A 25,274-nucleotide genomic window follows, 5' to 3' on the forward strand; every position below is an offset into this window, starting at 1 on the left:
ACACACACACACACACACACACACACACACACACACACACACACACACACACACACACAACCAACAATACCAGTTTAGAAAACATGAGAGAGGGAGAAACAAAAGGACAGGAACACAGAGTGATTAAAGAGAATGTTTAACAGATGTGTGTGCCTGTGTGTGGTGTGTGTGTGTGTTTAACAGATGGGTTTTAGACCTCTCCAGATTCCTGCCTCTGTCAGACGCAGCGGCGTCTCCCTGACAGAGAGAGAGAGAGAGAGAGAGAGAGAGAGAGAGAGAGGGAGGAAAAGAGGGGGTTGGTGATGAATAAAGAGAGGGGAGAAAGAAGCTCTGTGGGTATGGATGAGTGAGTTTAGTTATTCATTGTGTGTGAAGGTGTGTGTTCCAGCTCTGATAACATGTGTGTGCCCTGTGTGAGACCTATGMTGTAGTCGTGTGTATGCATATGGCATACAACCTCAAACCTGGAGAGGAAGGTGACTGTTTGATTGTATCTGTTATAATTGTTAGAAGGTATATAAGGACTAGAGGTTCTTGGATATGGMTATAGTTGTTTTCTGAAGCTGCTGACTGGGTGATGTAGTTTGAGGTAGCTGACAGTATGCAATGTAATTGTAGGAACGTGTATAAGGACTATGGGTTCCTGGAGCTGGCGTTTGGCTCTCAGGAGGAGGTAGACAGCTGGAAAGCTTCTCTGCTGAGAGCCGGAGTCTATCCCGAGAAAGTCACTGTGAGTATCTTAGTCAAAACTCCTGACCCGTAACTCTAAACCTGACTCTAACCTCTAACCCTAAAACCATGACCTATAAAGTAACTGTGAATAGCCTAACCCTGACCCCTTACCTCCTATCCCTGACCCTAACTATAACCTACACCTGCCCTTATTCTCTGCCTGGCTACCCTTCACCTCTCTCCTTCCTCGTCCCCCCCTACTACCCCCTCCCCTTGCCTTCAGTCATTGGCTGCTCACAGCTTCCCATCCGAAACAGTTCGGAACAGTTTGTGCATGTACACAAAACATTAGGAACATTATTGGTTGGTAAGCGGACCCCAGACCTCACAGACATAAAGGGCAATGGGTTTTATAACTGATTCAGGTATTTTTAGCCTGATCCTAATTGGTATGTTGAATTTGATGTTCCTTTTGATGGCGTAGAAGGCCCTTCTTGCCTTCTCTCAGATCGTTCACAGCTTTGTTGAAGTTACCTGTGGCCCTAATGTTTAGGCCGAAGTATGTATAGTTTTTGTGTACTCTGGAAARGTATTTGTGGTCCTGGCAACCGGACCTTTTTTGGAACACCATTATTTTTGTCTTACTGAGATGTACTGTCATGGTCTACGTCTGACAGAATCTGTGCAGAAAATCTAGGTGCTGCTGTAGGCCCTTCTTGGTTGGGGACAGGAGCACCAACAAACCCGTAGACATTTGACTTCAGATTCTAGTAGAGTGAGGCCGGGTGCTACAGACTGTTCTAGTGCCCTCGCCAATTCTGTGATATATATATTGAGGAGGGTGGGGCTCAAGCTGCATCCATGTCTCACCCCATGGCCCTGTGGAAATAAATGTGTGTTTTTTGCCAATTTTAACTTGTTGTTTGTGTACATGGATTTTATAATGTCTTATGTTTTTCCCCCAACACCGCTTTCCATCAATTTGTATAGCAGACCCTCATGCCAAATTGAGTCAAAAACCTTTTCAAATCGACAAAGCATGAGAAGACTTTGCCTTTGTTTTGGTTTGTTTGTCAATTAGGGTGTGCAGGTTGAATACGTGGTTTGTCATACGGTAGTTTGGTAAAAATACTATTTACATTTGCTCAGTACATTGTTTTCACTGAGGAAATGTACGAGTCTGCTGTTAATGATAATGCAGAGGATTTTCCAAAGTTTGCCGTTGACGCATATCCCACAGTAGTTATTGGGGTCAAATTTGTGGATTGCGGTGATCATCTTCAACTCTGGCATCTTCCCCAATATTTGGAACCAAGGACTGATCACCCCAATCCAATAAAGTATAGACGAAAATGATGTTAAATTTAAGTATAGACAATTAGAATGTGTGGTTTGTATATTTTATAATTTCATTTAGGATCCATCAACACCACAGGCTGTTTTGGGTTGGAGGATTTGTATTTTGTCCTGTAGTTCATTCAATGTTATTGGAGAATCCAGTGGGATGTGGTAATCTTTAATAGTTGATTCTAAGATTTGTATTTGATATGTACAGTTGAAGTCGGAAGTTTACATACACCTGAGCCAAATACATTTAAACTCAGTTTTTCATTATTCCTTTAATCCTAGTAAAAATTCCCAGTCTTAGGTTAGTTAGGATCACCACTTTATTTGAAGAATGTGAAATGTCAGAATAATAATAGAATAATAATAGAGATAACATTCCCACATTTCATCACATTCCCAATGGGTCAGAAGTTTACATACACTAAATTAGTATTTGGTAATATTGCCTTTAAATGGTTTAACTTGGGTCAAACGTTTTGGGTAGCCTCCCATAAGCTTCCCACAATAAGTTGGGTGAATTTTGGCCCATTCCTCCTGACAGACCTGGTGTAACTGAGTCAGGTTTGTAGGCCTCCTTGCTCGCACACACTTTTTCAGTTCGGCCCACAAATTTTCTATAGGATTGAGGTTGGGGCTTTGTGATGGCCACTCCAATACCTTAACTTTGTTGTCCTTAAGCCATTTTGCCACAACTTTGGAAGTATGCTTGGGGTCATTGTCCATTTGGAAGACCCATTTGCGACCAAGCTTTAACTTCCTGACTGATGTCTTGAGATGTTGCTTCAATATATTCACATAATTTCCAACCTCCTGATGCCATTATTTTGTGATGTGCACCAGTCCCTCCTGCAACAAAGCACCCCCACAACATGATGCTGCCACCCCTGTGCTTCACGGTTGGGATGGTGTTCTTCGGCTTGCAAGCCTCCCCCTTTTTCTCCAAACATAACGATGGTCATTATGGCCAATCAGTTCTATTTTTGTTTCATCAGACCAGAGGACATTTCTCCAAAAGTACAATCTTTGTCCCCATGTGCAGTTGCAAACGATAGCCTGGCTTTTTTATGTCGGTTTTGGAGCAGTGGCTTCTTCCTTGCTGAGCGGCCTTTCAGGTTATGTTGATACAGGACTCGTTTTACTGTGGATATAGATACTTTTGTACCTATTTCCTCCAGCATCTTCACAAGGTCCTTTGCTGTTGTTCTGGGATTGCACTTTTCGCACCAAAGTACGTTCATCTCCAGGAGACAGAACGCGTCTCCTTCCTGAGCGGTATGACGGCTGCGTGGTCCCATGGTGTTTATACTTGCGTACGATTGTTTTTACAGATGAACGTGGTACCTTCAGGCGTTTGGAAATTGGCTCCCAAGGATTAGCAGGACTTGTGGAGGTCTGCAATTTATTTTCTGAGGTATTGGCTGATTTCTTTTGATTTTCTCATGATGTCAAGCAAAGAGGCACTGAGTTTGAAGGTAGGCCTTGAAATACATCCACAGGTAGACCTCCAATTTACTCAAATGATGTCAATTAGCCAATCAGAAGCTTCTAAAGCCATGGCATCATTTTCTGGAATTGTCCAAGCTGTTTAAAGGCACAGTCTGACCCACTGGAATTGTGATACAGTGAATTATAAGTGAAATAATCTGTCTGTAAACAATTGTTGGAAAAATGACTTGTGTCGTGCACAAAGTAGATGTCCTAACCGACTAGCCAAAAGTATAGTTTGTTAAAAACAATTTTGGGGAGTGGTTTATCATTTTTTTTTATGACTCCAACCTAAGTGTATGTAATCTTACGACTTCCACTGTATACTGGTAAGATAGTCTCGCTAAGATATTACACGTTTCTAATTTTGTCTGAAAGTCATTTTCATTTCAAGTTAGTGTACTGTTAGCTAGCTGGCTGACTCGCTAGCTAACCTTTACGTGTGTCATCTGTGTAATTGTATTACTTGTATCTCAGAGCCATTTGCATTGCTAGTTATAGCTTGATGTTAGCTAGCTAACATTGAACCTGGTTGGTTAGCTACCTGCAGATTCATGCAAGGTGGTAACGTTATGAGCTGGGATTATGGTTCATGTCGTAGAAATATTGGCCCAATAATATTTCTCAGATACCAGAACTTGTGAATTCAAATATACTTTATTACAAAGTAACAAGCCAAGCTGGCCCATGGACCAACTGATCTTTCCAGTCTCAGCACTCTCCTTTTATACAGTTTTACACTTACATAACATACATAGTCACTCCTCTTTATGTAAATTATTAATACCCTTTAGCCTTTCGCCAGCATTATATTTCAGTCTCACTTCTGACTTGTTCACGCCCACTTCTGACTTATTTATGCTCATCTTAGATTATATAGGTGGTGTCACCATAGTACCAATGCAAAAATAATACATATATATGTTCCTAATACAGATGCATGTCTAATAGTACTTAGTTAATACTAACATACCTTCCTAATACAGGTGCATGTCTAATGGTCCCTATAACGGATTAACCAATGTGTCTGTCCAATGGCCTTCACAAGACCAGGCATGACCAAGAATGGCTAGGACTGTGTTTATTCAGTTTTGCACAATCACAAGGATTCTGCTTACATTCTGCTCACACATGTTTCATGGTTAACCATATATTGATTCTGCTTACTATTCTGAGATGCATAACACATGTACTGGAAAATATATCCCCACATATATTGTTTAGCTGGTTAGCTAGCTACATGTCTAATCAAAATACTCCACTACTATTCAAGTAACCATTTCAATAGAATGTTCACAACTGTCGATAGACGTAGCTGGTAAATTTGCTATGGCTATCTGCTGTGATTTTAGAGCACTCTCGTCTGAGTGTGCGAGAGCGCAGAATAACTGATGAATTTACATAAGCTCAACGCCCGTTGAATATGTTCGGTGTCAGTAAACGTTGGCAAAAAAGCGGAATTAAAATGTTGCCAGCAACACAGTTGCAGTCAGCAATGCTCTGGATAACATCAAAACAGCCTAACCAGCTCTACTAGGGCGAGTAAAATTGTCAGAGTGAGCTGTTCTCTCATTTGTGTCTGGAAGTAGCTAGCAAGCTAGCCAACGTTAGCCAATTAGCTTGGGTGCTGTTGTTCGGTCTGAACGCTTGAATCAACCCTACTGCTCGGCCAGAGCGTCCAGTGTGCGCTCTGAACGCTCAGAGAGCGAAACACTCTGAATTTACGTACGGACAATCTGACAATGCTCTGAGTTTATGAACGAGCACACTCTGGCACTCCAGATTCAATTTACGAATCCACCCGTAGTATAAACCAGCCTTTTGAAAGCTTTGGTTGTTTTGTACATGGCCTCACATGTGAATCCTTAACCCCACCCATCTCTTTAAGGCTTTAGAGGGTCTGAACGATGCTGAATGSGTGTAGACAAAGAAGAGCTCTCCATTAGGTGTCCGAAAACATTCAAGGGACATTTTCAAGTTCATCATCTTTCAAAGCATAATCACTTTCCCATTGTTCCTCAACTATTGTGTATGATATACCATTTTCTTGCTGTCTAATGTGTCTAATTTTGTAAATGTAAAAAACACAATTTCAAATTTTGCCACATAAGACCGAATCGAGCCGGTCGGTCACGTGTGAAATTTGTTTTGATTTAGAATGGACCATTATTATGCACCTGTCTCGGGGCAGGGGGAAAAATACATGTCATCTATGCACTTAAATAACAAATGGAGGGCGCTTTTCCCATGGTTCATTTCAATACTGGCCAGGTAGGCTATACTCCTGTTGTAAAGATTAGGAAAGTTGAGAAATACATATAGTAGGCCTAGCCTATAGAAAGCTGATGGGATCCTCCTCTTTTTATTATAGGCCATCACTCTGTTTTCTCACGCAATTGCATAGACTATAGAAATGTTGCGCAACATAAGCTCATGGGCTCTCATTAAGTGTATCGGCGCCATTAAACAGCAAGCAGTTTAAAGGCACGATAGATAGGGCAGCCGTGCTTCTAGACCCTAGGCAACTTTGCAGTATTCAGTTTTTTTTACGTGTCATTTCTTATTTTATCAGAATTTGTTTTGTGTTATTACATACAGCCGGGAAGAACTTTTGGATATCAGAGTGACGGTAACTCACCAGCATTAATACCAGGAATACGACTTTCCCGAATCGGATCCTTTGATCGTACCCCCTAGGGCAATTGAACTAATTCCAGAGGCTGATCCAAAATACCGCCGGCGGAGAAGAGGTACTCGGAGTGGACTTCTAGTCTGACTCAGGAGGCGCGCACACCATCCACCACTTCCGAGTATATTACTCGCTAATGTTCAGTCTCTGGATAATAAAGTTGATGAGCTCAGGGTGAGGATTTCCTTCCAGAGAGACATCAGGGATTGTAACATACTCTGTTTCACAGAATAAATATCTCTCCAGGAAGAAGAACGGCGGGGGTGTATGGTTCATGATTAACTACTCATGGTGTGATTGTGATAACACACAGGAATTCAAGTCCTTTTGTTCACCCAACCTAGAATACCTCACAATCAAATGCCGACCGTATTACCTCCAAAGAGAATTATCTTCGGTTATAGTCACAGGCATGTATATTCCCCCTCAAGCCGATACCACGATGGTCCTCAAAGAACTTCACTGGACCTTATGCAAACTGGAAACCACATATCCTGAGACCGCATTTATTGTAGCTGGGGATTTTAACAAAGCAAATTTGAGGAAAACGCTACCGAAGTTCTATCAACACATTGACTGTAGTACTTGCGCTGCTAAAACACTCGACCACTGCTGCTCCAACTTCTGGGATGCCTTTAAGGCCCTCCTTTCGGCAAATCTGATCAAGACTCCATTTTGCTCCTCCCTTCATATAGGCAGAAACTCAAACAGGAAGTACCCGTGCTAAGGACTATTCAACGCTGGTRTGACCAATCAGAATCCACGCTTCAAGATTGTTTTGATCACGCGGACTGGGATATTTTCCAGGTAGCCTCCGAGAATAACATTGACGAATACACTGATAGGGTGACTGAGTTTATCAGAAAGTGAATAGGAGATGTTGTAGGTTGAGTTGTGCCCACTGTGACTATTATAACCTACCCTAACCAGAAATCAAGGATAGATGGCAGCATTCGTGCAAAACTGAAAGCTCGAACCACTGCATTTAATGATGGCAAGGTGACTGGGAATATGGCCGAATACAAACAGTGTAGTTTTTCCCTCCGTAAGGCAATCAAACAGGCAAAACGTCAGTATAGAGACAAAGTGGAGTCACAATTCAACGGCTCAGACATGAGACGAATGTGGCAGGGTCTACAGACAATCACAGACTACAAAGGGAAAACCAGCCACATCGTGGACACCGACGTCTTGTTTCCGCCCGCTTTGAAGTTAACACAGTGCCACCGACGCGGCCCTCTACCAAGGACTGTGGGCTCTCGTTCTCCGTGGCCGACGTGAGTAAGACATTTAAGCGTGTTAACCCTCGCAAGGCTGCCAGCCCAGACGGCATCCCTAGCCGTGTCCTCAGAGCATGCGCAGACCAGCTGGCTGGAGTGTTTATGGACATATTCAATCTCTCCCTATCCCAGTCTGCTGTCCCCACATGCTTCAAGATGGCCACCATTGTTCCTGTACCCAAGAAAGCAAAGGTAACTGAACTAAATGACTAACACCCCGTAGCATTCACTTCTGTCATCATGAAGCGCTTTGAGAGACTAGTCAAGGATCATATCACCTCTACCTTACCTGACACCCTAGACCCACTTCAATTTGCTTACCGCCCCAATAGATCCACAGACGATGCAATCGCCATCCCACTGCCCTATCCCATCTGGACAAGAGGAATACCTATGTAAGAATGCTGTTCATTGACTATAGCTCAGCATTCAACACCATAGTACCCTCCAAGCTCATCATTAAGCTCAAGGCCCTGGGTCTGAACCCGCCCTGTGCAACTGGGTCCTTTTCTTCCTGACAGGCCGRCTCCAGGTGGTGATGGTAGGAAACAACACCTCCACTTCGCTGATCCTCAACACTGTGGCCCCACAATGGTGTATGCTCAGCCCCCTCCTGTACTCCCTGTTCACCCATGACTGCGTGGCCACACACGCCTCCAACTCAATCATCAAGTTTGCAGACGACACAACAGTAGTAGGCCTGATTACCAACAATGACGAGACAACCTACAGGGATGAGGTGAGGGCTCTGGGAGTGTGGTGCCAGAAATAACCTCTCATCAACGTCAACAAAACAAAGGAGCTGATCGTGGACTTCAGGAAACAGCAGAGGAAGCACCCCCCTATCCCTATCGACGGGACCGCAGTGGAGAAGGTGGAAAGTTCCTCGGAGTACAGATCACTGACAAACTGAAATGGTCCACCCACACAAACAGTGTGGTGAAGAGATTTGGAGGCTCAGGAGGCTGAAGAAATTTGGCTTGGCACCTAAAACCCTCACAAACTGCCCAACGCATCACCGGAGGCAAACTACCTGCCCTCCAGGACACCTACAGCACCCGATGTCACAGGAAGGCCAAAAATATCATAAAGGACAACAACCATCCGAGCCACTGCCTGTTCACCCCGCTATCATCCAGAAGGTGAGGTCAGTACAGGTGCATCAAAGCTGGGACCGAGATACTGAAAAACAGCTTCTATCTCAAGGCCATCAGACTGTTAAATAGTCATCACTAGCACATTAGAGGCTGCTGCCCTAATGTACATAGACTTGAAATCACTGGCCACTTGAATAATGGAACACTAGTCACTTTAATAATGTTTACATATTTTGCATTGCTCATCTCATATGTACAGTATATACTGTATTCTATTCTACTGTATCTTAGTCTATGCCACTCTGACATTGCTCGTCCAAATATTTATTTATTCTTAATTCCGTTCCTTAGATGTGTGTGTATTGTTGTGAAATTGTTAGATATTACTGCACTGTTGTACCTAGAAACACAAGCATTTCACTACACCCGCAATAACATCTACTAAACACGTGTATGTGACCAATAAAATTGGATTTGATTCGATTTTCGATCACATTTGCATTGATGTCAGAGTGATTAGCGGGACAATAGAGTGCTGAGTACATCAATCAGTAGCATCAGAGCTGGTGGAATTTGACTGCCTTCATGACTCGTGACTGTCGATGTGGCGGTAATACGGTCACCGTAACAGCCGTAGATCAGACTTGCTCGGGGTGGGGGATTCGTCACCAAGAGAAAGCTTCTCCTGCCGTGCTCTTGCTTTGATTTTGTAGAAGTCCTTTCTGGAAATGTATGAAGTTGCCCTGGACCACCACTGTTCCATTCTTGTACAGGTTGACAGAGGGGGTCTTTCTCAGGGTCCTCGTTTTAAGATATGTTCTGATTTTCCACCCGCAGCCAATACCCTCTCTCTTAAGAGGGATAGTGTGCTCTCATAGCTCTGTGCCATGCCCAGGGATGGTCTGTGTTGAAGATTAAGTTGCTTACGTTACGATTTTTGTAGCAGTCAGCAAAAAGTGTCTCTGGATTGTCCATGAGGAGCTTCTCTTTGTACTCTTTCTATGCCTTGTCATTTTTTTTATGTCCAAGGGATATTGTACTGTGGTGACCTCTGCACAGAGGGAAGCCATGGAGCAGGGGGTCAAAGATGCTTCTGCATTTGGGTGGGGGAGGAACTCTGCTGCCATTGTTTGGCTCAGGGCCTTCACACCTCTTACTTCACACTTCAGTGGTTATTAATGTTGCAGCCAGGTCTGTTCTTCAGGATTGGTAGCCTTTTAACTTAGCATTCAGTCTTTAGAAAGTTAAACATCTAGAAATTATTGTAATGTTCTTTTCATTCTGGGCTTTCGAAGTAGCTTCCGACTGAACATTACTTACTCAGTTCCAGGTTGGATGATATTTTCGGGTTTCTTTTGTGCTTCTTTTGCTGGTTTGTCAGAAAGTTTGCTGGTTAGTCCTTGGCAGTAAGAATCCTTGGTAATAAAACTCCTTCCAGAATCCTTCCAGGTAATTTGTCCAAGATCAGGTTGTAGGTTTGGAGTTTTGATTTGGAGTGAAGGTTATGTTGTGGAAGGTAGTATCCAATTTTATACAACCCTAAATCTATATTTTTGTAAAATGCAGCAATATTCAGGAGCTCATCTGCTCATGACCTCTCTATAACTCTCACTCTTTCCCTCCCTCCCTCCCTCCCTCACTCTCTCTCCTGTGCCAGGTTGATAAGGAGAGTAATAGTTCTAGTGATAGTTTCTCTATGGACCTTCAGTTGGAGCGTCAAGTAGAGACCATCCGGGAACCTGGTGGACACCTTTATGAACATCGTTTACAAAGCCATTAGAGACTTCGTGCCCAAGACCGTCATGCACCTCATGGTCAACAACGTAAGTCTGTGTCTGTCCGGCGGTCTCCCCTCATAACTCTCTGTTGGTGAAGGAATATATAATCTCTTTCTCCTCTCTCCATAGGTAAAGGAGTACATCATTATTGACCTCCTGGTGCAGCTCTACTCTTTAACAGAGAAGTGTGTGTTGATGGATGAGTCTCCAGAACAGGAGCAGAGGAGAGAGGAGGTGCTGAGGACTCACGCTGCCTTGAAGGAGGCGCTGGCCATCATCGGAGACATCTCCACCTGCTCTACTCCTCTACCTCCTCCTGTTGACTCCTTCTGGATGCATGGAGCCCCTGCGACCAGCCGCAGGTAACACACACACACACACACACACACACACACACACACACACACACATGGGTGCACACACATCATAACGCTAACCACCTTCCCTCAGGTCTCATAGTAATACAGCTCTAGCTCCTAAGCATATAGCCTCTGCTCCCACAGCCCCACCAGAGGCCCCACCTCATTGACGTTAGTCTCCTCCGTGCTGCACCTCATCTTCATGGACCACCCAGCAACAACGCTGATACCAATCAGTCTCCACCAGGCGGACTTATCAGATTTTCCCCCAATGTACCCAGGTAACCATGGCGGCGATGTTCGGGGCAGCAGGTAGCCTAGTGGTTAGAGTGTTGGGCCGGTAACCTAAAGGTCACTAGTTCGAATCCCCGAGCTGACAAGGTGAAAAATCGTTCCGTTGAGCAGAGCACTTAACCCTAATTGCTCCAGGGATGCTGTTGATAATGGCAGACCGTGACCCCACTCTCTGAGGTTGTCTCGGGGAGTTGGGATATGTAAAAAACACATTTCCAATTCCCAAATGCGTATTAATACACACTTCTACATACAGTTGAAGTCAGAAGTTTACATACACTTAGGTTGGAGTCATTAAAACTCGTTTTTCAACCACTCCACAAATTTCTTGTTAACAAACTATAGTTTTGGCAAGTCGGTTAGGACATCTACTTTGTGCAATTGTTTACAGACAGATTATTTCACTTATAATTCACTGTATCACAATTCCAGTGGGTCAGAAGTTTACAAAAGTTGACTGTGCCTTTAAACAGCTTGGAAAATTCCAGAAAATGATGTCATGGCTTTAGAAGCTTCTGATAGGCTAATTGATATAATTTGAGTCAATTGGAGGTGTACCTGTGGATGTATTTCAAGGCTTACCTTCAAACTCAGTACCTCTTTGCTTGACATCATGGGAAAATCAAAAGAAATCAGCCAAGACCTCAGAAAAAAAGTTGTAGACCTCCACAAGTCTGGTRCATCATTGGGAACAATTTCCAAACTCCTGAAGGTACCAAGTTCATCTGTACAAACAATAGTACACAAGTATAAACACCATGGGACCACGCAGCCGTCATACCGCTCAGGAAGGAAATGCGTTCTGTCTCCTAGAGATGAACGTACTTTGGTGTGAAAAGTGCAAATCAATCCTAGAACAACAGCAAAGGACATTGTGAAGATGCTGGAGGAAACAGGTACAAACATATCTATATCCACAGTAAAACGAGTCCTATATCGATTAGTATTTGGCAATGCTACCAAATACTAATTGAGTGTATGTAAACTTCTGACCCACTGGGAATGTGATGAAATAAATAAAAGCTGAAAGAAATCTTTCTCTCTACTATTATTCTGACATTTCACATTCTCAAAATAAAGTGGTGATCCTAACTGACCTAAGACAGGGYATTTTTACTAGGATTTAATGTCAGGAATTGTGAAACTGAGTTTAAATGTATTTGGCTAAGGTGTATGTAAACTTCCGACTTCAACTGTATGTGAAATAGGACAAATATAAGCACCCACCTTTATTATTATTGAAGTTCAACTTGATTTATTTGCTATTTGTTGGAATTCTTTAATGCTGTGGTACTTCAAGCATGCACACAGGCACGCACACACACACAGCTAAACATTGGGCTGCAGAGAGAGAGGTTATTTGAGCTGGGGTGGGGGTCTGTTGGAAAATGTGTTTTTCATTTATTTCCTATCAACCACAGTATACAGACCCTTTGTATTTCTCACCTCTCTCTCAACCTTTCTCCTGCCTTGGATTTGTGTGACCGCTTTCCATTTTTCCTACTGCAATATCTTTCTCCCGCTCTTCTTCTTCTCTTCCTCCACTCATTCCTCTCCTGCTTTTGGGCTGTACATTTTTTTTCTCCCCCCTAATTTCCTCTCCAACCATTATTTTGGGCCTCACCCATCATCCCTCTTTCCTTCTCAAGCCCCTCCCTAACTCTCCCTCCATAACTCACCCTCTCTTTCTCTACCTCTATCCCAGGAAAAGTACAAGCCCTTTTCTCTTATTTCACATCACAGGAACACTCTGCCAGCACACACACACACACACCACAAGATTCCTTTGTCTCTACAGGGATCTTTCCTGGTCAGTATTAGCAGGAATGCTCACTATTTCTCAACTGGATTTTCCTCCAGAGTGCACACTATGCTTTAGGAGATCTACGGTGTATTGTTTTTTGTAAATAATTTATAGTACTGTAATACTTTAAAATACATTGTGTGTGTGTGTCCTGTATTAATGGTTTCTCCTCTCTGTCCCTCTCCAGGAGGCAACCCCCGGCTGTCCCCATGAAACCATCGCACTGACCTCCTCCCCTCAACACAACCCTGCCTCTGATAGGCTGTACGATGGAGTTGTCCTATCAATCAGATGGATTATTTCAACTAATTCCCCAAATCGTAGACCTATCCCCAAAGCACTTTTATTCCCTACATTCCAGACACTTTCATAGATCTGAAATGATTGGATAGGTGTAATCATTGTGGTGATAATTCCTTTTAGTCTATCATAGGGAAAGGTGGAGCAATCACCATATTGATAATTTCAACCCAATCCATTCAGGTGAAGGGCCATTCCAAACTCAAATATCCAGCTACCATTTTGCCTGAGACTTTTACCCAGAGCTTGTCAATGAGCTGTCTAATCTGTATTATACACTGGGTGGTTCGAGCCCTAAATGCTGATTGGTTGATAGCTGTGGTTTTTCAGACTGTATACCATGGGTTTGACAAAACATTTATTTTTACCGCTCTAATTACGTTGGTAACCAGTTTATAATAGCAGAAAGACACTTTGGAGGTTTGCGGTATATGGGCATCCTCATAAGATATCATCCTGACCAACTTGCTCTCTAAATACACCTCTGCAGTTTTCAACCAGGATCTAATTTCCTGCGTCCATTGGGGGTCCGCGGTCAAACGACCACCCCTCATCACTGTCAAACGCTCTCTAAAACACTTCTGTGAGCAGGCCTTTCTAATCGACCTGGCCCGGGTATCCTGGAAGGATATTGACCTCATTCCGTCAGTAGAGGATGCCTGGTTGTTCTTTGAAAGTGCTTTCCTCACCATCTTAAATAAGCATGCCGCTTTCAAAAACAATTTGAACTAAGAACAGATATAGCCCTTGGTTCACTCCAGACTTGACTGCCCTTGACCAGCACAAAAACATCCTGTGGCGTACTGCACTAGCATCGAATAGTCCCAGCGATATGCGACTTTTCATGGAAGTCAGGAACCAACATACACAGTCAGTTAGGAAAGCAAAGGCTAGCTTTTTCAAACTGAAATTTGCATCCTGCAGCACTAATTACAAAAAGTTTTGGGACACTGTAAAGAGAATAAGAGCACTTCCTCCCTGCTACCCACTGCACTGAGACTAGGAAACACTGTCACCACCGATAAATCCACGATAATTAAGAATTTCAATAAGCATTTCTCTACAGCTGGCCATGCTGTCCACCTGGCTACCAAAAAACCCGGCCAACATCTCTGCACCCCCCGCAGCAACTGGCCCAAGCCCCCCCGCTTCTCCTTCACCCAAATCCAGACAGCTGATGTTCTGAAAGAGCTGCAAAATCTGGATCCCTACAAATCAACTGGGCTAGACAATCTGGACCCTCTCTTCCTAAAATTATCCACCGCCATTGTTGCAACCCTTATTACTAGTCTGTTCAACCTCTCTTTCGTATCGTCTGAGATTCCTAAAGATTGGAAAGCGGCCACGGTCATCCCCCTCTTCAAAGGGGGAGACACTCTAGACCCAAACTGTTAGACCTACATCAATCCTGCCCTGCCTTTCTAAAGTCTTCAAAAGCCAAGTGAACAAACAGATCACTGACCATTTCGAATACCACCGTACCTTCTCCGCTAGGCAATCCGGTTTCTGAGCTGGTCACGGGTGTACCTCAGCCACGCTCAAGGTCCTAAACGATATCATAACCGCCATCGATAAAAGACAGTACTGTGCAGCCGTCTCCATCYACCTGGCCAAGGCTTTTGACTCTGTCAATCACTGTTTTCTTATCGGCAGACTCAACAGCCTGGTTTCTCTAATGACTGCCTTGCCTGGTTCACTAACTACTTCTCAGATAGAGTTCAGTATGTCAAATCGGAGGGCCTGTTGTCCGGACCTCTGGCAGTCTCTATGGGGGTGCCACAGGGTTCAATTCTCGGGCCGACCCTTTTCTCTGTATATAACAATGATGCCGCTCTTGCTGCGGGTAATTCTTTGATCCACCTCTATGCAGACGACACCATTCTGTATACATCTGGCCTTTCTTTGGACACTGTGTTAACAAACTTCCAAACGAGCTTCAATGCCATACAACTCTCCTTCTGTGGCCTCCAACTGCACTTAAATGCTAGTAAAACGAAATGCATGCTCTTCAACCGATCGCTGCCCGCACCCGCCCGCCTGACTAGCATCACTACTCTGGACGGTTCTGACTTATAATATGTGGACAACTATAAATACCTAGGTGTCTGGCTAGGTGTCTCCTTCCAGAGTCATATTAAGCATCTCCAATCCAAAATGAAATCTAGAATCAGCTTCCTATTTCGCAACAAAGCATCCTTCACTCATGCTACCAAACATACCATCGTAAAACTGACTATCCTACCGATCCTTGACTTCGGCGATGTCATTTACAAAATAGCCTCCAACACTCTACTCAGCAAACTGGATGTAGTCTATCACAGTGCCATCCGTTTTGTCACCAAAGCCCCATATACTACCCACCACTGCGACCTGTATGCTCTCTTTGGCTGGTCCTCGCTACATATTCGTCACCAAACCCACTGGCTCCAGTGTCTTTGCTAGGTAAAGCTTCGCCTTATCTCAGCTCACTGGTCACCATAGCAACACCCACCCGTAGCACGCACTCCAGCAAGTATATTTCACTGGTCATCCCCAAAGCCAACACCTCTTTTGGCCGCCTTTCCTTGCAGTTTTCTGCTGCCAATGACTGGAACGAATTGCAAAAATCACTGAGGTTGGAGACATATCTCCCTCACTAACTTTAAGCGTCAGCTGTCAGAGCAGCTTACCGATCGCTGCAGCTGTACACAGCCCATCTGTAAATAGCCCATCCAACCAACTACCTACCTACCTCATCCCCATTTTTGTTTTTCTGCTCTTTTGCACACCAGTATTTCTACTTGCACATCCTCATCTGCACATATCACTCCAGTGTAAATTGCTAAATTGTAATTACTTTGCCACTATTGGCGTATTTATTGCCTTACCTCCTTACTTCATTTGCACACACTGTATACTGATATTTCTATTGTGTTATTGACTGTATTGACTGTTTGTTTATCCCATGTGTAACTCTGTTGTTTTTGTCGCACTGCTTTGCTTTATCTTGGCCAGGTCGCAGTTGTAAATGAGAATTTGTTCTCAACTGGCCTACCTGGTTAAATAAATAAATAAATATATTTTTTACCTGTCTGCTAGTGAGAACCAAGGTGGCCTTGTGACTGTTTTGTACAAATGGAAATGTCTACAAATGTTGGAATGCTTGTGCTTTGTGTAAGTACAAACCACTTATGGTTTTAAATAAACAGGGTTTTAATTTTCTATAACATTGTGGTCCTTTGATTTGAAATAGGCTAGGAATGGTAAGTCTAACTTCTTGTTACATTATACTTGAGTTCTACCGTGAACCCCTTTTTATAGATGCATTTGATCTTTCCAAAAATTATCAAACAATTCCACTCAGCATGCCAACATAGGGACAGAATCTTATGAAATATAGCCACGCTTTTATCAGTGTACAAAGCCATCCAGCATTGAAATGTCACCCTTTCATTTGCCAGTAGATGGTATTACATTGAGATAGGGTCACTTTAACTTTACCTACATGTACAGTTGAAGTCGGAAGTTTACATTCACTTAGGTTGGAGTCATTAAAACTCGTTTTACAACCACTCCACAAATTTCTTGTTAACAAACTATAGTTTTGGCAAGTCGGTTAGGACATCTACTTTGTGCATGACACAAGTAATTTTTCCAACAATTGTCTACAGACAGATTATTTCACTTATAAATCACTGTATCACAATTCCAGTGGGTCAGAAGTTAACATACACTAGGTTGACTGTGCCTTTAAATAGCTTGGAAAATTCCAGAAAATGGTGTCATGGCTTTAGAAGCTTCTGATAGGCTAATTGACATAATTTGAGTCAATTGGAGGGGTACCTGTGGATGTATTTCAAGGCCTACCTTCAAACTCAGTGCCTCTTTGATTGACATCATGGGAAAATCAAAAGAAATCAGCCAAGACCTCAGAAAAAAACCTAGCATTGCCTTTAAATTGTTTAAAAACAAGTGAAACAATTTAAAGGCAATGCTACCAAATACTAATTGAGCTGAAAATAAATTATTATCTCTACTATTATTCTGACATTTCACATTCTTAAAATAAAGTGGTGATCCTAACTGACCTAAGACTGGGAATTTTTACTCTGATTAAATGTCAGGAATTGTGAAAAACTGAGTTTAAATGTATTTGACTAAGGTGTATGTAAACTTCCGACTTCAACTGTACATAATACCTCAATTACCTCGACTAACTGGTATCTCCTGTATATAGCTTCGCGACTGTTATTTTACTGCTGCTCTTTAACTATTTGTTCTTTTTTAACTTATCTATTTTTTACTTAACACTTATTTTTCTTAACTTCATTGTTGGTTAAAGGCTTGTAAGTAAGCATTTCACTGTAAGGTCTACCTGTTGTATTCGGCACATGTGACAAAATCTGATTTGACATTGCCTGAGGAAATAGAGGTAGACTAGGGAAGTGCCTAGGGGGAGAGAGAGACAACCCACCCGGCTGAACTCAGTCAAGGATCAAGTGCTAACAGTCAGTATCTGGATAATATGTGTAAAATACTTGATAATATATGTGATATCAACAGAGAAGTATATTTTCTGGGTGATTTAAATATTGACTGGCTATCATAAAGTTGGCCACTCAGAAAAAAACGTCAAACTAACCAGTGGCTGCAACCTCAATCAGGTTGTTAGTCAACCTACCAGGGTAGTTACAAACAGCACAGGAATTAAATCATCAACATGTATTGATCACATCTTTTACTAACGCTGCAGATATTTGCTTTAAAGCAGTTATCCCAAATCCATAAGGATGTAGTGTACAATATAATAGCCATATCTAGGAAAACCAATAGTTTCAAAGGCTGGGCCTAATATAGTGTATAAGAGGTATACAATAAGTTTTGTACTGATTCATATGTTGATGATGTAAAGAATATTTGCTGGTCTGTGGTGTGGTAATGAGGAGCAACCAGACGCTGCACCGTTGACAAATTTATTGAAACTACTTATTCAGTTACTATAATGACACACACCCAACGCTGACACTACACATCCAAGAATATCGGACCAAATTATGAAAGACAATAATTGTACTTTTGAATTCCGTAAAGTCAGTGCGGAGGAGGTGAAAAAATGATTGTCTATCAACAATGACAAGCCACCGGGGTCTGACAATCTGGATGGAAAATTACTGCGGATAATAGCAGACGATATTGCCACATCTTCAATTTAAGCCTACTAGAGAGTGTGCCCTCAGGCCTGGAGGAAGCTGTCATTCGCTACCCAAGAATAGTAAAGCCCCCTTTACTGGCTCAAACAGCCGACCAATCAGCCTTGTACCAACCCTTAGTAAACTTTTGGAAAAAATTGTGTTTGACCAGATACAATACTATTTCACAGGTAACGAATTTCAGCATGCTTATAGGGAAGACACTCAACAAGCACAGCACTTGCACAGTGTCTCCTGACCGCTCCTGTCTCAGCCTCCAGTATTTATGCTGCAGTAGTTTGTGTCGGGGGGCTAGGGTCAGTTGGTTACCTGGAGTACTTCTCCTGTCTTATCCAGTGTCCTGTGTGAATTTAAGTATGCTCTCTCTAATTCTCTCGTTCTCTCTTTCTCTCTGAGAACCTGAGCCCTAGGACCATACGTCAGGACTACCGGGCATGATGACACCTTGCTGTCCCCAGTCCGCCTGGCCTTGCTGCTATTCCAGTTTCAACTGTTCTGCCTGCGGTTACGGAACCCCTACCTGTCCCAGACCTGCTGTTTTCAACTCTTAATGATCGGCTATGAAAAGCCAACTGAGATTTATTCTGATTATTATTTGACCATGCTTGTCATTTATGGAAATTTTGAAAATCTTGGCTCTCTCTAATTTTCTCCTTCTCTCTTTTCTTTCTCGGAGGACCTGGGCCCTAGGACCATGCGTCGGGACTGCCGCCGTGGTGACTCCTTGCTGTCCCCAGTCCGCCTGGCCTTGCTGCTATTCCAGTTTCAGCTGTTCTGCCTGCGGTTATGGAACCGCCACCTGTCCCAGACCTGTTGTTTTTCAACTCTTGATGATCGGCTATGAAAAGCCAACTGAAAATTATTCATGATTATTATCTGACCATGCTTGTCACTTATGAACATTTTTGAACATCTTGGCATAGTTCTGTTATAATCTCCACCCGGCACAGCCAGAAGAGGACTGGCCACCCCTCATAGCCTGGTTCCTCTCTAGGTTTCTTCCTAGGTTTTGGCCTTTCTAGGGAGTTTTTCCTAGCCACCGTGCTTCTACACCTGCATTACTAGCTGTTTGGGGTTTTAGGCTGGGTGTCTGTACAGCACTTCGAGATATTAGCTGATGTACGAAGGGCTATATAAAATAAAATTGATTGATTGATTGATTGATTGATTGCACAAATGACTGATGATTGGCTGAGAGAAATTGATAAAATGATTGTGGGGGCTGTCTTGTTAGACTTCAGTGCAGCTTTTGACATTGTCGATCATAGTCTGCTGATGGAAAAACGTATGTGTTATGGCTTTACACCCCCTGCTATAATGTGGATAAAGAGTTACTTGTCTAACAGAACACAGAGGGTGTTCTTTAATGGAAGCCTCTCAAATAAAATCCCGTTAGAATCAGGAATTCCCCAGGGTAGCTGTTTAGGCCCCTTGCTTTTTAATTTTTTTACTAACGACATGCTACTGACTTTGAGTAAAGCCAGAGTGTCTATGTATGCGGATGACACAACACTATACATGTCAGCTACTACAGTGCCTGAAATGACTGCAACACTCAACAAAGAGCTGCAGTTAGTTTCAGAGTGGGTGGCAAGGAATAAGTTAGCMCTAAATATTTCTGAAACTAAAAGCATTGTATTAGGAACAAAACACTCACTAAACCCTAAACCTCAACTAAATCTTGTAATAAATAATGTGGAAATTGAGCAAGCAGACACTCTGACTAAACTGCTTTGAGTAACCCTAGATTATAAACTGTCATGGTCAAAACATTGATGCAGTAGTAGCTAAGATGGGGAGAAGTCTGTCTATAATAAAGCGATGCGCTGCCTTTTTAACAACACTATCAACAAGGCAGGTCCTACAGGCCTTAGTTTTGTCGCATCTTGACTACTGATCAGTCGTGTGGTCAGGTGCCACAAAAAAGGACTTATGAAAATTGCAATTGGCTCAGAACAGGGCAGCACGGCTGGCTCTTGGATGTACACAGAGCTAATATTAAAAATACGCATGTCAATCTCTCCTGGCTGAAAGTGGAGGAGAGATTGACTTCATCACTACTTTTATTTATGAGAGATATTGACATGTTGAATGCACCGAGCAGTCTGTCTAAACTACTGGCACACAGCTCGAACACCCATGCATAGCCCACAAGACATGCCACAAGAGGTCTCTTCACAGTCCCCAAGTCCGGAACAGAATATGGGAGGCACACAGTACTAGATAGAGCCATGACTACATGGAACTCTATTCCACATCAAGTAACTGACTCAAGCAGTAAAATTAGATTTTTTAAAAATCCTTATGGAACAGCAGGGACTGTGAAGCAACACAAACAGTCACATGCATATACACACACACACACATGGATTTAGTACTGTAGATATGCGGTAGTGGTGGAATAGGGGCCTGAGGGCACACAGTGTGTTGTGAAATCTGTGAATGTATTGTAATGTAAAAAAAATAAAAATAGAAATTGCCTTAATTTTGCTGGACCCCAGGAAAAGTAACTGCTGCTCTGGCAGCAGCTAATGGGGATCCATAATAAATACAAATAAATACAAATACAAACTCACCATGGAGCCACAAGACCGACCGCAGCACCAACCACGCCAGGCCCCTGAAAGGGGATGCTGACATCAAGTGGATTTAGTACGGTACTGCAGACATGTAGCTCGTGTTTCCCAACGCCAGTCCTCCAGTACCCCCAACAGTACACATTTTTGTTGTAGCCGTGGACAAGCACACCTGATTCACTGGAGGAGGGTACTGGAGGAGGGAAATAAACAGCAACAGGTCTCCTTTTTTGTTGTTGAGTTGATGCATGACTTGAACGTTTCCCCACTTGTGAAGCTGAATAGGTTTAATTAAATCATTTCCACTTACCAATAACAGGAATAAATATAGCTGATACGATCATAAACAAAATAACTTTATTTTTCCAAAACGGCATTTAACACCTGACCGTACAACAAAGGTTAAAATCATTACAGGTTGAATACTTCCTATTTCATTCAACATGGTCACAATCTACCTTGCCTCAGAGCCCTTGGTTACTAGACACACGTTTAGAAGTTGTATAAAAGTGGTGGAATCTGAGAAAAGCGTCTACAGTAGGCAGCAAAGAGCTTCAGTTCCCTGCTGAGAAACCATATTGTTCTGTTAAAATAGGAGCAACAGCTTTCTATAAAGTGTTTTCAAGGTTGCCACTCATCCTACCAGTCTGGTACTGGTAAGGGACAGACCCTTACCGTCCTCAGTGGATAACGGCGTGGGTGGCTTGGCCCCCCAATCCTCTACCCATCAATGTAGAAAGTGTGTTAGATCCTCTCGTATCTCCGCTTCATCCCAGGGTCCCTGGATGTTATCTTTGTCACTCTGCAGTCGGATCAACAGCAGAGGACACAGCAGGGTCACAGTCCCCAACAGTGCAGCCAACAGCACAGCTCCCCCAGGCCACAGAGAACCCAGCCCCGCCACCCCACACACCCCCACCAACACACACACACACCCAAACACCCACGGGGCACAATCTCTCAGCCGCTGCAGCAGGCAAGGCCATAGGGCAAACACTAACAGGGCCCAGCAGAGCATGGTGAAGGTATGAAGGGAGGAGGGAGAGGAGGGAGAGGAGGGAGAGGAGGGAGAGGAGGAAGAGGAGGAAGAGTCCAGGCCACCGGAGGTGTGCAGGTCCCCGGGGAGGCGCGAGGCCAGGCAGACAGAGGCGAACAGGGCAGCGTTGAGAGAGAGGCTCCCAGGGGGAGAAGGTTGGGCGTAGGGGAAGGCCACCAGGTGGGCCAGCAGCATCAGGGCTGTCATGGCGTACACTGTGTCTGTACAAACTGACTCTGTTAAAGTCCTGAGGACAGGAGAGAACCCAAAAGTGAAGGAGAGGAAGATAGAGGCACTCTGCAGGTCAGACCAACGTGTACGGTGATGGTTGTCTGAATCTCCCCGCGGAGCCAGTGCTTGGTAGAGTCCATAGCCCAGCAGGGCACAGAGCAGGCCGGTCCACAGCAGCGTGGAAGGGGAGAGCAGGCCCTGGAGGGAGAAGAGAGGGGTTAGACTTTATAGAACTAATGTGACACAGGCGTTTAAAAATGAATGACAATGTATTCCCCAATAAAGTTCCCAACTTTTGACTAGAGTCCGAGCTATGTGACTAACACTATATTGCCCTGGTCAAAACATTAGTGCACTGTGGAGAATATGGTGTCAGAGCTTCACCCTAAGGTCTCTTACCTGCTCCATGTACAACCAGAGAGTGAGGAAAAGAGCCACACAGGAGATCTGCTGAGCCACCAGTCCTGCCTCCTGCACCACGGCCCAGTAGCGATACTGGTGGAGGCCCTCGTTCCTCCTGAGCTCCTCCAGGAAGCGGCGGTCCACATAGTTATCAGGGAAGGGTTGACGTTCCCATAGAACTTTCCTCCAGGGCACTGCTGGGCCTGGGGCTTCCCCTGACCCACTGTCTGCCCCCATCAACTGGACACAAAAACCAAAACCATAGGCAAATTATGAAACACATAGATCACATAGCTTGACGCACATCTCATTGCAAATTGATGGGCATTAATATGGAGTTGGTCCCCCCCCTTTGCTGCCATAACAGCATCCACTCTTCTGGGAAGGCTTTCCACTAGATGTTGGAACATTGCTGTGGGGACTTGCTTCCATTCAGCCACAAGAGCATTAGTGAGGTCGGGAACTAATTTTGGGCAATTAGGACTGGCTCGCAGTCGGCGTTACAAATCCTCCCAAAGGTGTTCGATGGGGTTGAGGTCAGGGCTCTGTGCAGGCCAGGCAAATTCTTCCACACCGATCTCAACAAACCTTTTCTGTATGGACCTCGCTTTGTGCACAGGGGTATTGTCATGCTGAAACAGGAACGGGCCTTCCCCAAACTGTTGCCACAAAGTTAGAAGCACAGAATTGTCCAGAATGTCATTGTATGCTGTAGCATTAAGATTTCCCTTCAATGGAACAAAGGGGACTAGCCCAAACCATGAAAAACAGACCCAGACCATTATTCCTCCTCCACCAAACTTTACAGTTGGCACTATGTATTGGGGCAGGTAGAATTCTCCTGGCATCTGCCAAACCACAGATTCGTCTGTCGGATTGCCAGATGGTGAAGCGTGATCGCTCCAGAGAACGCATTTCCACTGCTCCAGAGTCCAATGGCGGCGAGCTTTACACCACTCCAGCCGACACTTGGCATTGCACATGGTGAGCTTAGGCTTGTGTGTGGCTGCTCGCCCACGGAAACCCATTTCATGAAGCTCACGACGAACAGTTACTGTGATGACGTTGATTTCAGGGGCAATTTTAAACTATTTTTTTGTTTTGTTGGAAAGGTGGCATCCTATGACGGTGCCACGATGAAAGTCACTGAGCTCTTCAGTAAGGCCATTCTACTGCCAATGTTTGTCTATGGAGATTGCATGGCTTTGTGCTCGGTTTTATACACCTGTCAGCAACGGGTGTGGCTGAAATAGCCAAATCCAGTCATTTGAAGGGGTGTGTTCGACAGGATGAAAACTGGTAATGTTTCATGGGTAAATTGTGACAGACTGATCTACAAATAATGAGTTATTTATGGAAGGTGATTTGTAGATCAGTCAGTCGGTAGTCGCCCGCAATGTCGTACAAGCCAACTATGATACTCATTACATATTGTGTCTTTCATCTGTCAAAACAAACAAACTATAGACATGGGTAGAGAAATTGGTACCAACGTTTCAGAACACAACATTATCACATAATTTATGACAAGCACTGCCAGGCTTGTCTTGAAAGCGGATTATGGTTGTTAGCTTGCCAGTTAGCTAGCTAAAGCAGCTAACGTAGCCGGCTTAGCTCTGATATTATTGCTACTAGTTGTCATTCAACAGAACCATCCTGAAAATATACCACAAACCCTGTTACATTTTCGTTATAACTACTTATTTCGGTAAGAGATGTTCTGATTTTACCTGCAAGGGACTGAGCTGGACAGCTCTGAAGCAGGCAAGAACACTAAGTACTTCCGGGTTACGGATTTTTCTGGAATCCTTCAGAATAAGAGTTCCGTCCTGTATACTTTGTAAATCAAATCAAATGTTATATCACATGCGCCGAATACAACAGGTGTAGTAGACCTTACAGTGAAATGCTTACGTACAAGCCCTTAACCAACAATGCAGTTTGAAGAAACTGTGATTTATTGCACCACACAATTTTCTGTACATCGTCTCGCAGTAAAAAGGGTGTCCGTTGCTGCTCATTTTACAGGCTTTAAAGTGTGGCCACTCCACTTTAATTCATAAAACTCTATGCACAAGGACTACTTTGAACAATTTCCACTGACATTTTTACCAAAACACATTTACTTGAACAGTGCAGATGCAAAGTTTGGTAACAGACTGATGGCACAAACAGCCCAAACCATCATTCTGTTACCAAATTTTGCATCAGTGGAAATGTTTTAATGTATTCCTTTTGCAGTTTTATTTTTTTTGCTTTGCAATCATTTGTTTTTGTTTCACATACATTTTAATGTGAAAAATCGGAGTCTCATTATCACTCCATTACTGTGCAATTTCCCATATATTTTCTTCCCAGTCCCTTTCTGAACCATTTCCTCCTTTTCCCCTCTCATCCCATCTGTCCCTCATTCATCCATCCCCCATCTCTTGTTCTCTGCTCCCATCCCCATGCATCCTCTCAGAGGTTGCATCCTGTGTATAGCAAATGTCTCCAGTCCGATGGTGGAACAGTGCAGAGGGATACAACCTCTGAGCCCCTCCAGAACACAACAGTCAGCTCCTCCTGAAGGTTATTTTTGGCCCAAAACCAAAAGACATGTGGGTCAAATAAGTAGGATTGTTTAATTTACACACCAATAGGCTTTATGTATTTGTAAAAAGCAGGATTTGATCAATTATTTCCTAGCTGTTAACAGTTCATGTTTTGTAGTGCATGTGCTGATCACTGTTCTA

At 43.6% G+C, this 25,274-nt stretch overlaps 1 protein-coding gene and 1 pseudogene across 1 annotated transcript; one reads left to right on the plus strand and one right to left on the minus strand.

Annotated features, from left to right (window-relative positions):
* The window catches only part of LOC111971857 (dynamin-3-like), a 29,804-nt pseudogene extending 16,772 nt beyond the window's left edge, over nucleotides 1-13,032 (plus strand).
* An 8,310-nt stretch (nucleotides 13,033-21,342) lies between these two features.
* On the minus strand, nucleotides 21,343-24,355 carry pigc (phosphatidylinositol glycan anchor biosynthesis, class C). The gene is made up of 3 exons (XM_023999234.2): nucleotides 24,270-24,355; nucleotides 22,537-22,779; nucleotides 21,343-22,335 (listed from the first exon to the last, which is right to left on the minus strand). The coding sequence occupies exons 2-3, from the start codon at nucleotides 22,774-22,776 to the stop codon at nucleotides 21,598-21,600; spliced, it is 978 nt and encodes a 325-aa protein (XP_023855002.1). The 5' UTR covers nucleotides 22,777-22,779; nucleotides 24,270-24,355; the 3' UTR covers nucleotides 21,343-21,597.
* Between the last annotated feature and the right edge of the window lie 919 nt (nucleotides 24,356-25,274).

This window comes from Salvelinus sp. IW2-2015, linkage group LG13 (assembly GCF_002910315.2).
Source record: "Salvelinus sp. IW2-2015 linkage group LG13, ASM291031v2, whole genome shotgun sequence".
NCBI classification, from domain to species: domain Eukaryota; kingdom Metazoa; phylum Chordata; class Actinopteri; order Salmoniformes; family Salmonidae; genus Salvelinus; species Salvelinus sp. IW2-2015.

Coding starts and splice junctions, on each gene's coding strand:
- pigc (XM_023999234.2), bottom strand. CDS start 22,776: ATGGGGGCAGACAGTGGGTCAGGGGAAGCCCCAGGCCCAGCAGTGCCC. Junction 22,336..22,536: donor TCTGGTTGTACATGGAGCAG/GTAAGAGACCTT, acceptor TTCTCCCTCCAG/GGCCTGCTCTCCCCTTCCAC.